Source organism: Cornus florida, unplaced genomic scaffold (assembly GCF_030987335.1).
Source record: "Cornus florida cultivar Cherokee Brave unplaced genomic scaffold, ASM3098733v1 CherokeeBrave_3.0.0_Hap2_Chr10, whole genome shotgun sequence".
NCBI lineage: Eukaryota > Viridiplantae > Streptophyta > Magnoliopsida > Cornales > Cornaceae > Cornus > Cornus florida.
This window is the reverse complement of record NW_026775580.1, coordinates 72,043,123-72,058,198: the sequence shown is the minus strand read 5'-3', so window position 1 is coordinate 72,058,198 and position 15,076 is coordinate 72,043,123. Positions and strand designations below refer to the sequence as shown.

General features: G+C 37.4%; 2 protein-coding genes across 2 annotated transcripts; one reads left to right on the top strand and one right to left on the bottom strand.

Annotated features, from left to right (window-relative positions):
- Positions 1–902: 902 nt before the first annotated feature.
- Positions 903–9,652, top strand: LOC132279231 (probable 1-acylglycerol-3-phosphate O-acyltransferase). Its single transcript, XM_059781157.1, has 9 exons — positions 903–1,187; positions 2,072–2,308; positions 3,671–3,717; positions 5,664–5,782; positions 5,870–6,030; positions 7,427–7,536; positions 7,615–7,714; positions 9,064–9,187; positions 9,297–9,652. Exons 1-9 carry the CDS (start codon positions 991–993, stop codon positions 9,420–9,422), a joined length of 1,221 nt encoding a protein of 406 aa, XP_059637140.1. The 5' UTR covers positions 903–990; the 3' UTR covers positions 9,423–9,652.
- A 1,091-nt stretch (positions 9,653–10,743) lies between these two features.
- Positions 10,744–14,526, bottom strand: LOC132279007 (probable LRR receptor-like serine/threonine-protein kinase At4g36180). The gene has a single exon (XM_059780924.1). It carries the CDS (start codon positions 14,371–14,373, stop codon positions 10,981–10,983), a length of 3,393 nt encoding a protein of 1,130 aa, XP_059636907.1. The 5' UTR covers positions 14,374–14,526; the 3' UTR covers positions 10,744–10,980.
- Positions 14,527–15,076: the final 550 nt, after the last annotated feature.

The following is a 15,076-nucleotide window of genomic DNA, read 5'->3' as shown; positions in this document are numbered from 1 at the left end:
CCTTTTCCCCGATAAATAATGGCTTCTTGTCATTTTTAGACAAGTGACAAGTGCAGTATTGTTCTTTCCAAAATACTCTCATAATCAATTTATATATATATATATATATATATATATATATATATATATATATAAAGTGAAAATATGGTTGGTTATTTTTTTTTGTAATAGTATGGAGTCTAATTATATAAATTTAAATCCTTAACTTTGCACTTAAAAGGCATTAAAAAAATTCTAGCATGAGGTACTGCTATAAATATTGATTGCGTGAGAAAATTTTTGTGATGAGAACATTATTTTTCTATTTTTATTTGTTCATTTTGATAAAAAAATAGCAAAGAGAAAAATATAAATAAATCCTATTTTTTCTTTTTAAATAGCAATAGCCTATCAAATTTTGATAAAACCAATAACTCTTACTTTTGTTGAAGGTTTTCACTCTAGTTCTGAACTCTCTCAAATATTTACCTTCATCTTTCATAATTTGTTATTATAACATTTTATTTTTATGCTTTTAGTTCATCAATAGATTTTGTTCAAAATTGTAACTTCTTTTTTAAGACGTTTTAAGTTTTAGCGAATTAATGAATATTATATTATGAATTTCAATTAAAAAAAAAATTGTGTAGAATTTACATTTCTGACTGTAATGCACAAAATTTTAAATATTTTATAAAGAAATCAATAAGATATGTCATTAAAAAAAATCGATAAGCTAATAAGAAAAATCTAAACATTTTATTGGTAAATTATAAAAAATAAATGGGACACATTGATAATTTCGCCAGAATTAAATTACTGCCGTCACCATTGACGTGGAGGGAGGGAGGGAAGCTTCCCGTTAGATTCGGCATGTGGAGGCCTAAAGCTGTGGAGACATTTCGTGTGTGTATATATATGTGTGTGCGAGATTGTATGTATATACATATACATATAATTGCAAACATCCAAAGCCTATATACGCGTAGACCGTTGTAGTGAAGGAAGCCCATGAATTTTGGCCTTAGGTGGACAAGAAACTCGGTGGCGATAATGGCGGAGCAAATCAGTTCTTCAGCTGCTGCTGCGGCGGCGACGACCACGAAAACGCCAAAGAAGAAATCGCTGTGGCCCTCTTTCCTCCGTTGGATTCCTACCTCCACCTATCACATCATCGCCGCCGAGACACGCCTTCTATCTCTCGTCAAGTACTCTCCTCCTCTCTCTCTCTCCGAATTCTAATTTTTTTTTTAAGATTTAATTGTGAAAACATGACACACACACACACACACACACACACATATATATATATATATATATATATATATATATATATATATTCTGAATTTGAAAATTTTCGCATTGAAGAGATTACAATGGTTTCAGCTAATTTGGAAGTTATCTTTCTTTTTGTTCATGTCTTTGAATTCGTTTTCTTCATACGGATCCCTAAAATCTATGTTTATTTGAATAAATTTGTATACATATTGATTTAATACTTTCAATTTGATTATAGAAATGTAGACTGTGTTATATCAAGCTATTGGTTGTTAAATTCTTTAAGACTATGTTTGGGAGCATGGAATTCATGCCTTGGAATTAGAATTGTTTATCTTGTTAGCTCAAATTTAAATCCAAACCGTGGATTCCATGCTTCCAAACTCAATACATGCATTATTGTATTCTTTCTGTTTCTTCTGTTAAAATGCTGCAAAATCATTACATTGCGGAAGGATATTTCACAAAGTCATTGAATTTATTGAATTACATGTGAAAACACAAATATAGTTACCGGAATTTTGAAATTTCATTCATGTATTTTATTTTTAACTGTTCAAATAATTTTTCTATTGTGTCAGTTAATTAGTTTGTTTGTTTCATTTTCCTTTCTTTTTTTCTTTTTGGTGGGTAAAATGTGGATGGTTTCCAATTTAAAGGTCTCCTTTCAGACTAGAAGTACTTCACCCGTTGAGGCACAGAAACCATAAATGATTGATCTCTATGCAATGTAGTTTGAATATCATCATTAGCTGTGTTTTCTTATTTTGTGTTTTGTCGTGTTTGTTGTTATTCTTGGATGGTCGGATTCCAGAACTCCATACACCCAAGAACAGGTTAATATAGGCTCTGGCCCACCAGGATCAAAAGTCAAGTGGTTTCGTTCTGTGAGTGACAAGCCGAGGTTTATCAACACTGTTACTTTTGAAAGCAAAGAAGATTCTCCCACTCTTGTAATGATTCATGGTTATGGTGCTTCTCAAGGGTTCTTCTTCCGAAATTTTGATGCTCTTGCCAAGCATTTCAGGGTCATTGCTATCGATCAGCTTGGGTGAGTTCGCTTTCTTTGATTTTGGATCACATTTCAATGATTGTGTTTCATTTATTTATATCTATTGAATTGGTCGATTGCTTCCTGCTTCTGATTAACTTTGAAATATAAACAACATTTAGATTTTTTTTTTTGGTAAGTAAACAACGACAACATTTAGATTTAAATCCTCCAAATGCCCAAACATAACCTTACGAAGATACCTCATTTCTTTTATATCCTGGTATTGAACATGTAGCAGCCTCCTGCTCTGGTGTATTTTTTTTAACTATTTAAAATGTACAGTTTTTAACTATAGGTAACAGATTCAATCAGTCTTCCATTGTTTTTCTCTGCTTCAATGCTAATGAAATGATTTTTCTCTAGACTACAATCTGTATATTCAATCTCCAATTTCAGCCTGCATATATGTGTATATATATATATATATAGAGAGAGAGAGAGAGAGAGAACTATAATTATCACTTCTATTGAAACAGACTTGAAGCTGATTTGATTAAATTGACCATTAAACATCACTAGTATTTGTGGTTAATTAAAGCAATGACAGATGAAGGACACAAATCCTTGCCCATTCATTTCCTATGATGCTGGCACTATGATCTCCATTAATCTCTCCAAACAATTATAGCCTCCCATCAACTTGCAGGATTTTTATAATTTATACAAGAAGATTAGACGTTTAATGAAAACATTAATCATAAAACATGCTTTAGACGTTTAATGAAAACATTAATCATAAAACATGCTTTCTAATCACAGTTAGTGTTAAAATGTTTAAAATCTATATATAGGTTGACATAGGACACTGAAAGGAAATAGTAAGGGAAAGAAGATTATGAAATGATGAACTTATGAAGACAACAATAACTTTGCTAGAGTATTAGTTATTAAAGCATAAATGGTAAAAATTTGTCTTTTCTAATTAGTGCTTGGTGTAAGTGGAAGGCATTTTTATAAACTTACTATAATTGGATTTTCACAGCTAATAAGCTGTTTCTCTGAGGCTTGGAGCATTATTTAGCTCAAACCAGATTTGCATGTTATAGTTGTACTTCAATTAGAAGGAAAGCCTTGCTACACATTAGAAGGAAAATACTTAACAGATATGCTTGTTTTATAAGTATAGTATTTTAGAACTTTTTAAGAAACAAAAATTGGTAGATCAATTGGTTACTTGTTATGTCAGTCCTGTCCCTTTAAATTTATTCAACACTGCCTGAGAATCTTTTTGTGTTGCAATTGGTCCTTGAGATCACCCCTATTGGCTTTCTTTAAATTAGATAGAACTGCTTTTATAGGTTATTTTTTCTGGTAGGAAACTTTCCAGTATACTTAGCTTGTCACTTGTTCTTGTTGCAGATGGGGTGGATCAAGCAGGCCTGACTTCACATGCAAAAGCACAGAAGGTAAACTGTCTTTGAGTGTACTTTGTCAAATTGTCATGTTCTATAAGGGTCTGTGACGATACTGGTATATGCCGCACCCATTTGCTATTGAATTTCCATGTGTAACGACTGCTATGGATTGTCATGGTGTAACAGCCGTTATGGTTCTTAGCAGCCCTGTTAGGACATGATTTTTTTAAAGCTCAATTTTAGCCTTTCAAGCTTGAAAACAGTAAACTAATCTTCCCTCCAAAGCAACATATCGCCAAAATCTAACCTTAGACATGGAGATGTCAACTCTAAGTCTCTAAGAAACTTGTCAAACATGGAGATTTCAGCTCTAACCATGATATCTTGTTTAAAGTTGGATTATAGAAAATTGTTGTTGAATCTATTTCTAGTTTTCCTGGTCTAGATATCTTGATGTGCCTTCCTTTGTACCTTTTTTTTTTAATCTAAAAAAAAATTTTACCTTGGCAAGAAACACACTCACACACCCTTTTGTCCACACCCAGTGTCAAACACCTCAGATCCTCTTTGAGGATGGGGAGGTTATACCATTAGGTTAGATTCCCTTTCTACTCATATGATGTAGAGAGAATATTGTTTTTTGAACATGCTCTGTAAATTACTCTATAATTTTTCAACTTTAAGTACATTATGGTTATGAAAGTAGTGAAAGGTATAAATTAGCAAGTATCTACTTTTCACAGCAACTTAAAAAGCAATGTAAGATTCATTAACCTTATTAAATCATGTTTGTACATTGAAAAAAAGTCACTAGAAATTATTAAAAACCCAAAATTCTAAACCATGACCAATTAAGGAATGTTATGTCGCCCAAAACGAAAAATAAATGAAATTTGTGGCTCCAGTATTGACATACATTGCTTAAGTTCCCTTATATTCTGTGTACACACACATTGATTTATATATCAATCTTGACAAAATTATAGAGCCACTGTCAAAAAATTTCATCCGTACATCAGTGATTTCATAATCTTGATTATTGAATAAAAAAAGTTAAGGGTTTTTATTTATTACAAATCTTTCAAAAAAAAAAAAAAGGAAAGAAAGAAAGAAAAGAAAAAAGTTTCCAATAAGTGGGTTACTCTTGTATGGTTTTGCAATACTACTGATCCCCCTTCAGATTGTGATGCCAACATCACTTACCCTCACCCTCCTGGTTAATGTATGAGGCAACTGATGCCGTTCCCATCTTGTTAAATGCAAGCAAACAAGAGAGGTTATTGATATTTTATTAATTTGGGGGATGTTAGTGACATTGTTAAAACCTCTAGAGTTTCTTCTATCGTTGTTGTTATCTTCTGTTCCTCATTAACAGCCTCTCTGCATGCAAAGGTAAGGCTGCGTACATTTGACGCTCCCCAGACCCCGCAATGGTGGGAGCCTCATGCAATGGGTTTCTCCTTTTATCTTTAATAATTGTTTTCTTTGCACGCACATAAAAAATGTTTGTCTCTTCACACAATATATTTAACCCTACATGGTATTTATCATTCTGTGTGATTGGCTTTCACTTTAAGGAAGGATGTAGAATACTCTACCTTTAGCCGTCATATTTCTAGAATATGAAGTTTCAGATAATGAACTTCAGTGGTAGACTGTATGAGCAAATTGTTCCATGCTAGCTGGAAATTCAAAAATACGTGTACTTTGCTGTTGGTATAGGATGCTTTGTTAGAAATATAAATAAATTAGCGACCGAGCTTACTGCAATCTGGAATCTATGTTTCTCGTAGAGCTTGATGATGCTCATTCTATGCGGTCATTATCATGCATGTGCACCTACGTCATATGTTTCTGGTTCTAGTGTGATCCACCTACGAATATTGTTTTATTTGCGAGTCATGTTTTAAAAAGTTGATTAACTAAATTGTATATTAAACCATCAAGGCAAGATAAATTAACCCTCTGGGCTTTTTTATTTTTATTTTTATGTGCAGAAACTGAGGCATGGTTTATTGATTCTTTTGAGGAATGGCGTAAAGCCAAAAACCTTAGCAACATCATTTTACTTGGACACTCTTTTGGGGGGTATGTTGCATCAAAATATGCTCTCAAGGTGATTGCTTTCTCATGTTGATGTTTCAATTTTGGAAGAAGTTGTATTTTCTGCTCACCATTGATGTCAACTGTGTTTTTGTTATAGCATCCTGAGCATGTACGACAGTTGATTTTAGTAGGACCTGCTGGGTTTTCACCAGAGTCAGATGCCAATTCTGAGCGGATTACCCAGTTCAGGGAATCATGGAGAGGAGCTATCTTGAATCATTTATGGGAGTCTGACTTTACTCCTCAGAAGATCATCAGGTGATTATTCATTTTGTTTTCTTTTCCTTTTCGGTCATTGTTTTGTTTCTTCACACTTACACATTTTTTCTTTCAGCCAATAATGTGGTCTAACTTTGCCTACAGGTCCCTGTTTCAGGGGCCTCGACAGCAAAGCGTGGCATGTGCACTGCACACACATACTTAAATATGTAGACATGCAGATATTTGCATATGTATATACAACTATTCATATGTAAGTCCATGCACTAGGCTAAGTTTATATCTTTATTTTGGTACCAGAAGTTTTATCTTTTTTTTCCTGGTTATGGGTTTTGTCTTCACCATCACCATTTTCCATCACATTTCATTTATAATACCCAGGGATCTATAATATGTACATGTTATAGAATAGTTCTGGGTTTTGATGAAGTCACGGTAGGTATGATTTTATGGCACATGCACCGTCAGCATATGCTCTCTTTTTCTAGTTATATTAAATCTTATATATGTGATTTTTACAATAGCTCCTAAAGAACAGGGAAAACTATAAGAAGGAAGAAAATAATTACTACAATTAGTGAAATATTTTCTTAAATATTAGAGTTTATTGTACAATAATGTGAGATATATATATATATATAGATATATTAATTTATGTAGATATCTTACTGATTTTTTTGATCTTCTGCCTCTTTTTACACTTTCAAGAAATTTAATGTTGCATTTGTGGAAAAATAGGAACCTCAATTAATATCAAGAATTTAGTAGAATAAGTATTGAGAGGCAATATGATTATAGGTACTATCCATGTGAGAGGAGTGAGAAGTTTTCCTGTTTAAGAAATACTCCTAGTGATAAACTCTCTTGACTTGTGGATTGTTAATCGATTTCAACTCTCTCTCTTTTCCAACAACCTGCTTTGAAAAATAATTTGCTGAAGGTACTTGCTTAGTGCATCCTTCCATATCCTCTCTTTATGGTGAGGAAAACAAAATAAGGTATATTGCTACTTTTTATCTTAATCATTGTGGCAGTTGGCCTCGATTTTTGCATTATATTCTTTTCAAATCTAAACGAGTTGGTAATTCTTAACTAGAATTATCCTCTTTCTTTTATTTTATTTTATTTTTTCTTTTTTATTCATTCTTTAAAAGCAATGAATGTCTCAGTAGTAGTTGAAATTCGGTCTTCTGATTGTTTTCCTTTGGATTGTTAATTAACAATGCTTTTTGGGCATGAATCTTCATTAATGTGTGGAAGTATATTATACTTGTAATCTGTAATTGCTTGCTTATGGCATATGGATCACATATATGATTGTGAATTTGTTTAATGATTCTAGTTTCCTAGAAAAGGACCTTAAATAATGTTCATGATTTTGAAATATCCTGTTGGCCTTATTTGTTCTTGTGCCTTGGGGGACTTTATTGTGCAGAGGTTTAGGCCCCTGGGGTCCAGATCTGGTTCGCAGATACACAAGTGCTAGATTTGGTGCATACTCAACTGGTGACATTTTGACTGAAGATGAGTCCAGATTATTGACAGGTAATTAATGAAAATGATTGTAGTATAAAAGCTCATTCTGACTATATAAGATTTCTCATAAAACTGTTTTGATGGAAGATTATATGTACCATACCGTTGCTGCCAAATCTAGTGGAGAGCTGTGTTTGAGACATATATTTGCTTTTGGAGCAATTGCCCGGATGCCTCTTTTACACAGGTGTGATGCTACTTTTGTTTTAAGTGATTTTGCTTTGGTTTGTTCTTTACTGGTAAACGGCCTGGATTTCTTGTAGATTTTTCAGATTTACTATATAATTATGGTAATGATTAAATAATTAAATATACTTGAGCATTTTATGTCACTTTAAAAGTCACAAGCATATTCCTATCCTTTCTTGTCTGCTGTATGTAAGTTGCATTTCAAGATGGAAGGATGAATCATTTCAGCTTCTAGAACACAAATGCCTACCATTTTTTTTTATGATTTTCCCATTATTGTTTGGATCTTGAAACTAAATAGTCATTCATAGTCATATACTGGACTAATAGAATTTCTTTATTCTGGCGTGGAAGAAATTTTCCTGCCACTTTTCTTTGAAGCATGAGAAACAAAATCTTCTTGCCATGCTGCCTCTATCTTAACCCTCACCGTTCATGATCAGTCTTGTTGCAGAAAAGTTAGTACAGTTTGTATGACAGCAGTAAAATCAGCCATGCATTTCAGAGTTGCTCACATGATTAGTATTAGAATTAAGATGCTATGATGGACAGTGGAATTAGGCGAACGTTGAAACTAAAATATAAATGAATATTTAGACTGACTGAGAAATTGAGATGCGTCAGGCATCTACAACAAAACCACTGACAACATTAGTCAGAAGTCCTGAGGCAGGTCATATTTTGTAGGTTTAGTATGCTTTTAGATTATAAGGTCTTTATATTTGTAAAACTATCATCGGGCTGTCTGTGCTTTACACAAGAACTGTGGTTATCAACATAATTATCTCTCCTGCCCTTCTCTTTCCTACAGGCGACACTAATTTTTTTGTTGAGAAGTGTTGATGTAATCAGTGATATGCTTCTGTATAAATTGGCACGTGCTTTCAATGAGGTCCAAATTGACTGGTTGCATGTTATTCACCTCAGTCATGTTCCTGACTTATTCCATGAGTAGCAAATTTTCAGTTAAAACTCCTAATGCTAGAAAACCAGGTTCTCCTTTTGTTCTTGTTCTTGTCTAGTTAAGAGTTTTCCTTGTGAGAGGGTCGTGCTAACAGACTCGCATAAATACCAGCATGAACATGTGAAGGTGCTTTTCAGTTAGTTAAAACACTGATATTTTTAAAAATTGAGGGCTTTTGTTTTTCTGATTGGAATTGGTGAATCTGATTATGACAAATTTCCTGCATGGAGTAGTTCTGAAAATAAATTTAATCTTAAATACCATGACAACAATGAACAACTAGTTTGGAAGACAACAAGTGCGTGTGTCATTTTGCTTTTCCATTTTCAACCTTGGAAGGCAGTGAAATCATTACATACATTTTTCACGTCTTTTGGGTGCAGTGCATCGGATTGGAAAGTACCAACCACCTTCATATACGGTTTTGAAGATTGGATGAATTACCAAGGGGCTCAAGAAGCTCGCAAGGACATGAAAGTTCCATGTGAAATAATAAGGGTTCCTAAGGTCTCTCTCTCTTCTGATCTCTCTTCAAGTGAAATATATATACACACATACACACACACTAAACTATTAATCATAAGGTTAATAGAACTTTTCCGGTATATGCTTGCAGGCTGGTCACTTCGCATTCATAGACAATCCAGCAGGTTTCCATTCAGCTGTATTATATGCTTGCCACAGGTTTCTATCACCTGAACAGGGTAATCCCTCCCTTCCTGATGACCTGACATCTGCCTAAAGAAGTGGTTGCATTTTGTAACTTAGTTTTCTCATGTAGAAATAAATTCTCATTATTCTCTTGTAGAGGACTCATTAATTTTAGGTCAATCATTCTTTCAAATTTATCCATCTCCACATGGTAATTATCTTATGTATACATGTAAATTAGAGAAGTGTACGGTTCTGTATCACTTTGTACAGAACCCGGTAACATTCTTTCAATATAAATCAGAGCTATCATTTCGTCTATTATGAAGAATCAAAGTCAAATTTCTATCTTGTACCGGGCATTTAGAAGTTTCTACACAATTTAATCTATTGTCAACCCCATTATGCGTTGAAATATGATTTTAACGACATACAACGGATTCGGATGCCATTGTTATTATTGTTCATGAGGGCAGGTGTTTGAACAGTGTATGTGTGTTTGAGAAATTAATTCCATATCAGATTAAGTGGACCAAGTGAAAGTGATGGATGCCTTCATTATCTTGAGAGGAATGCAGAATTAACAGGAGTGGAGCACATAAAGTGATATTTTACCATGTTGATTAGAAGGGTTCGTCCTATTGTGTTAGGCCTTTGATGTACTGTAAACATCATTTAGCTGAAAAGATAACTTTAGGAGGATTACATTCTTTGTTTTGATTAATAAGTTAGTACGTAAACAATTGGAGCTTATGCTAAATTAGTTTCCACGAGAAAAAGAAACTTTTAGCTGTCAATGAGTTGAGACTGCATTCAAGTAATCCTTTGGTGTTGACTGAGTGGGCTGCTGCTTTTAATACTAATGGATTCATTAACCACCTGTGTGCCTTTTTCACTTATTTACCCCGAGACCTTTAAGAAAGGTAATTAGTTTTTTTACAGTGCAGTTAAATAAACTGACAATGACAGTAAAGCACTGCTCTGCTCTACTCAGTTGTCATTACTCAACTCACAAGACTTGTCGCTGTAACTCATTCACTCACTCCGTCACTCATTCTCTGCTCTCACCCGTAAAGGCATACAACTTTCGTGCAACTATTTGAATGCCGCGAGTCACGTGGGGACCACGTGATTGGTCAACACCTGATTCTTTCTTCCAAAACCCGACGTAGAGAGAGAGAGAGAGAGAGAGAGGGAGACCCAACCTTTTCAGACCCAATCCGACACATTCACGGACCGTCGTATACCCTTTTAATACTTTTATCCTTTTCCCAATAGACAGAAATAAAATAAATAAAATTCAGATTCTCCATGTCACACTAACGGCTACTTTTTCATCCCTCCCAATCATGGCACGTGTCATACCCCATGGAATATTATATTAGATAATTATAGAATCATTTTCCGGCGGGAAAATATCATGAGGCCCACCATTCCCGGGAAAAATATATGTTATGCTTTTGACTCCTCCAATGGGTGTGGGGGTGGGTCTCATAATGGTACATGATTTCCTCAACAGCGGAGCAAAATCAGGAATAAAGATAAAAATATGAAACCACTATTACATGCAAAAATAAATAAAATTCTACGTAGATTACAGAATGAATTCTGTTCAGAAGTGGCTGCTTTTGTAAAGTTGAATTTAATCTTCAAATTGGGGAAGGGAGGGATGTGGGATCGGCTGAGGACGGGATGTCCGGTCCGACCCGGCAGCCTTCAAGCATGAACACAACGTCTGTCATGGATGGCCTTTCCAGTGGGTCATTCATTGTGCAAAGCAATCCCACTTTCACTCCAAGCAAGAACTCTTCCCACTCCGACGACTCGGGGTCCAGCTCGAGCAACCCCGGTTCCAGCAATTCCGAAACTTGGGCCCTTTGTAGCTGTCTCTTCACCCACTTGACAATGTCCTCATCTTGAGTGAACATCACTGGTTTCCTCCCAGTTAGGATCTCTAATAGAACGATGCCGAAACTGTACACGTCTGCTTCTTTCGTTGTCTGACCGGTTAATGCAGCCTCGGGTGACACATAGCCTAGAGTCCCAATTGGGGTGGTGGATGAGGAAGCTTCAGCTGGGGTTGCTATGGTTAATTTGTCTAGCCCGAAGTCCGAAAGATGAGCTTCGAAATCAGCATCAAATAGTACATTTTGTGGCTTGACATCCCCATGGACCATTGACGCTGAGTGCAGGAATGCTAAGCCACGGGCAATGCCAAGCGCAATTAAGTGCCGCATTGGCCAATTGAGTACATGCCCATCTTGGTGAGAAGCCTCTTGAAGCAATGTAGCTAGGTTGCCATTAGGCATGTAGTCATAAACAAGAAGCCGAATATCGGGTGGTCCTGCATAGTAGCCTCGAAGTACTGTCAAATTTCGATGCTTCACCTTGCCGATGGATTCAGCTTCTTTTCGGAAACTGCCCTCATCAATGGATGTATCCGGGAGGCGACGGATTGCCAGCACCATCCCATCTGCGAAACCGGCTTTGAATACGAGTCCATATTTTCCCCTGCTCAACACATTTTCCTCATCGAATTGTCTGGTTGCTTCTACCGTCTCTGCATATGTGATTTTGTTGTTGAACATAACGAGTTTTGGCCCTCCATTTTCTCCGCTGCCACGACCCCCTTCTGTGCCCGAGCTACCACGGGCTGGGCTTGGCTTCTTCTCTCCTGCTTTCAGCTTATTGCGCCAACGCAGAAGACTGTAAATATACGCACAACAACACAATGCCAAAAGCAAAGCTCCTGCTACAGCCACACTAATCAATAAAATCAACTTCTTCCTCTTTCGACTTGTTACATTCTTACAGTTTCGATTCAATGGCTTCCCACATAATTTCGTGTTCATTGCATACACAGAAGAATCATTGAAACGAGAACCCAGTGCCTCCGGAATCTCCCCCTCGAGGTTATTATGAGACAGATTCAAGTATTTCAAGCCGGAAATTCGCGACAGATTAGCTGGAATGGCTCCACTCAAATTGTTTGAAGAAACATTCAGCATTGTTAGGTTTGACAACTTCGACAATGAATCTGGGATATGCCCTGAAATGTGATTTGCATCCAACAACAGAGAATTTAAAGATGAACAACTAGAAATGTTCTCTGGGATTTCACCTGTTAATCTATTCTCACCCAAATCAAGCTTTCTCAAATGAGAGAGATGCCCAAGATCATCCGAAATTCGGCCTGTCAAGCGATTCCTTCGAAGCTCTAGTACTTGAAGTTCAGAACAATTGCCGAGCTCCACCGGAATTGAGCCGTTAATACGATTGCCAGATAGAGAGAGGACAGTTAATGACTTGAGAAAGCCGTATGTTGCCGGAATCTCCCCCGAGAAGGCATTCGACGACAGATTCAAATACTGTAAACTCAGTAAGCTGCTGAGACCTTGCGGCACATCCCCAGACAACATGTTCTCTTCCAGAGCTATAACTTGTAGACTTGGCAACCCAAAGAGCTCAAATGGCAACTCCCCAGACAAGCTTTGCTTACTCAAATCAAGAATTGTGAGTCTCATCAAATTCCCAACACTCAATGGGAAACCCCCTGAAAATCCACAGCCACTCATGTTCAGAACCACCAAACCCTTCAAGTCTCCGATATTCTTCAAAGCTTCACCTGAAAATTTGTTATGGCTCAAATTCAATGTGGTTAAGTTGCTAAGCTGTGTGAGCTCTTGTGGGACACTTCCACTCAAGTTGTTGTTGCTCAAATTCAACGACTCAAGCTCGAAAAGGCTCCCGAGGCTCGACGGAATCAAACCAGAGAACTGATTTCCTCCTAAAGATAACGTCTTCAAGGTCTTCATTTCTCCGAGAAACAAAGGAATTGAACCCGAAAATCGGTTTCCTTCAAGATCAAGCACCTTTAGCAACCCACATTGTTGAATCTCATTAGGAACTTTGCCGGTTAATGAATTATTCGCCACTCTGAGCTCCTCCAACCCCGAGAGATCACCGATTCCACTCGGTAACTCGCCGGAGAAGAAATTTCCGGAGACATCCAAAACTGTGAGTGTGGATAAATTCGTGAACCAATATGGAAACACACTGTCTATGTGATTCTCGTGAAGGTCTAAAACCTCCAAAACAGTAGAGAATATCAGATTTGGGGGTTTGACTATGCCCGTGAACGCATTAAACCCTAGTTCAACGATTTTGAGTGACGGAGGGTTGATTGAGACATTACAGAACAGAGATGTGGGGACCGAACCGGACAGTTCGTTGCGCGAAAGCGAAATCACCTGAAGCTTCGGAAGCGAACCAACCGTCGCCGGAATCACGCCGCCGATCGCGTTGTCTCCGGCGCTCAAGTGGACCAGCGAAGAACAGTTCGCGATCGCCGAAGGCAGAGTGCCGTACAATCTGTTCGAGTCCAGCCATAGATATTCAAGCATTTGAAGGTGTCCAATGCTCGCCGGAATCTCGCCGGTGAAACGATTGAATGAGAAGTTAATGAGCTGGAGCTGGGAACTGACAGAGAAGTTGGCCGGAATGTTGCCGGAGAAGTTATTGGAAGAGACATCGAGGTAACGGAGACTCACCGGGAGGTCACCGGGGACACCGCCGGAGAGGAAGTTATGAGCGACGTTGAGGACCTGTAGGTTCGTGAGGTTCGCGATCGCTGGCGGGAAGTCGCCGGAGAACGAGTTGTACTGCAGATAAACGGCGCGTAGGAGAGAGCATTGAGAAAGAGAGCTTGGGATTGAGCCATTGAAGGCGTTGGAGTGAAGGCTTAACTTACGCAAAGCGCGCAGGTTAGCCAGCCGGTCAGTGAGCCGACCCGCGAGTTGGAGGCGAGGCAGGCGGAGCTCTCGAACTCGGCCATCGTAACAGCTAATGCCACGCCAGTCACAAGGAGCGAATGGCGTGGACGAATCCCAACCGTCCAATGCACCAACTGGATCGTGTAGATGTGACTTAAAAGACTTTAACGCTTCGATCTCCGTCAGCGTATCGGCACTTCGTTGTGCGCGCGACAAGGTGGTGGCGCATAGCACCACGGCGGCGATGTAGAGAAAAATAGCCGTTGTCATGGGCAGTGGTGGTTCGAGACAGTGGGTGGGGTTACGAGTTTGGAGTGGTGTTGGTGATGCTTTGGAAGTGCAGTTGGGGAGCGTATGCTAGCAGAGTTCCCCTGGAAAGAGTGATTGACAGAGTAGTCTCCATATGTTGCGCCAATAGCTGTGTTGTTTTGTGCAGTGTTTCTCTCTCTATATAGACGTACATACATATATTCAGTGTGTGTATATGTGTGCGTATATATATATTCACAGAGTATATGGTTTCCCTCTTCCCAAAGAGCTTTTAAAAGAGAACTTTTGTATACTCATACGGAGTTAACATCATTAACTCAACTCTGTGGTTTTATATGACTCGCTGGAGTTGTGATAGTGGCACCTGATAGGTCTTTTCAAAAGCTCAATCCCATGATCTGATTGGTGGGAAATGTCTGTAATTAAATTGGAAAGGATATGAAACGTTGACGGTTGGGCCCTTCATGCTTGGGGTATGTTTGGAGCAATTGCATTTCTATATTTATTAAGGAGTATTTATTACTATTAATTTTTTTTATAGTAAGATTGGAATTCTTCATTTTCTTTTTCTTTTTTTCATTAAAAAATAAGAAATTATATCAGTTGGACTAATAACCAAGTGACCGTTTCTATTTATTTAATTTGTCAATTTGATTAAATTGTGGTGTGGTCGATCTTGATCTCTACGTGTTTAGCAATGCAA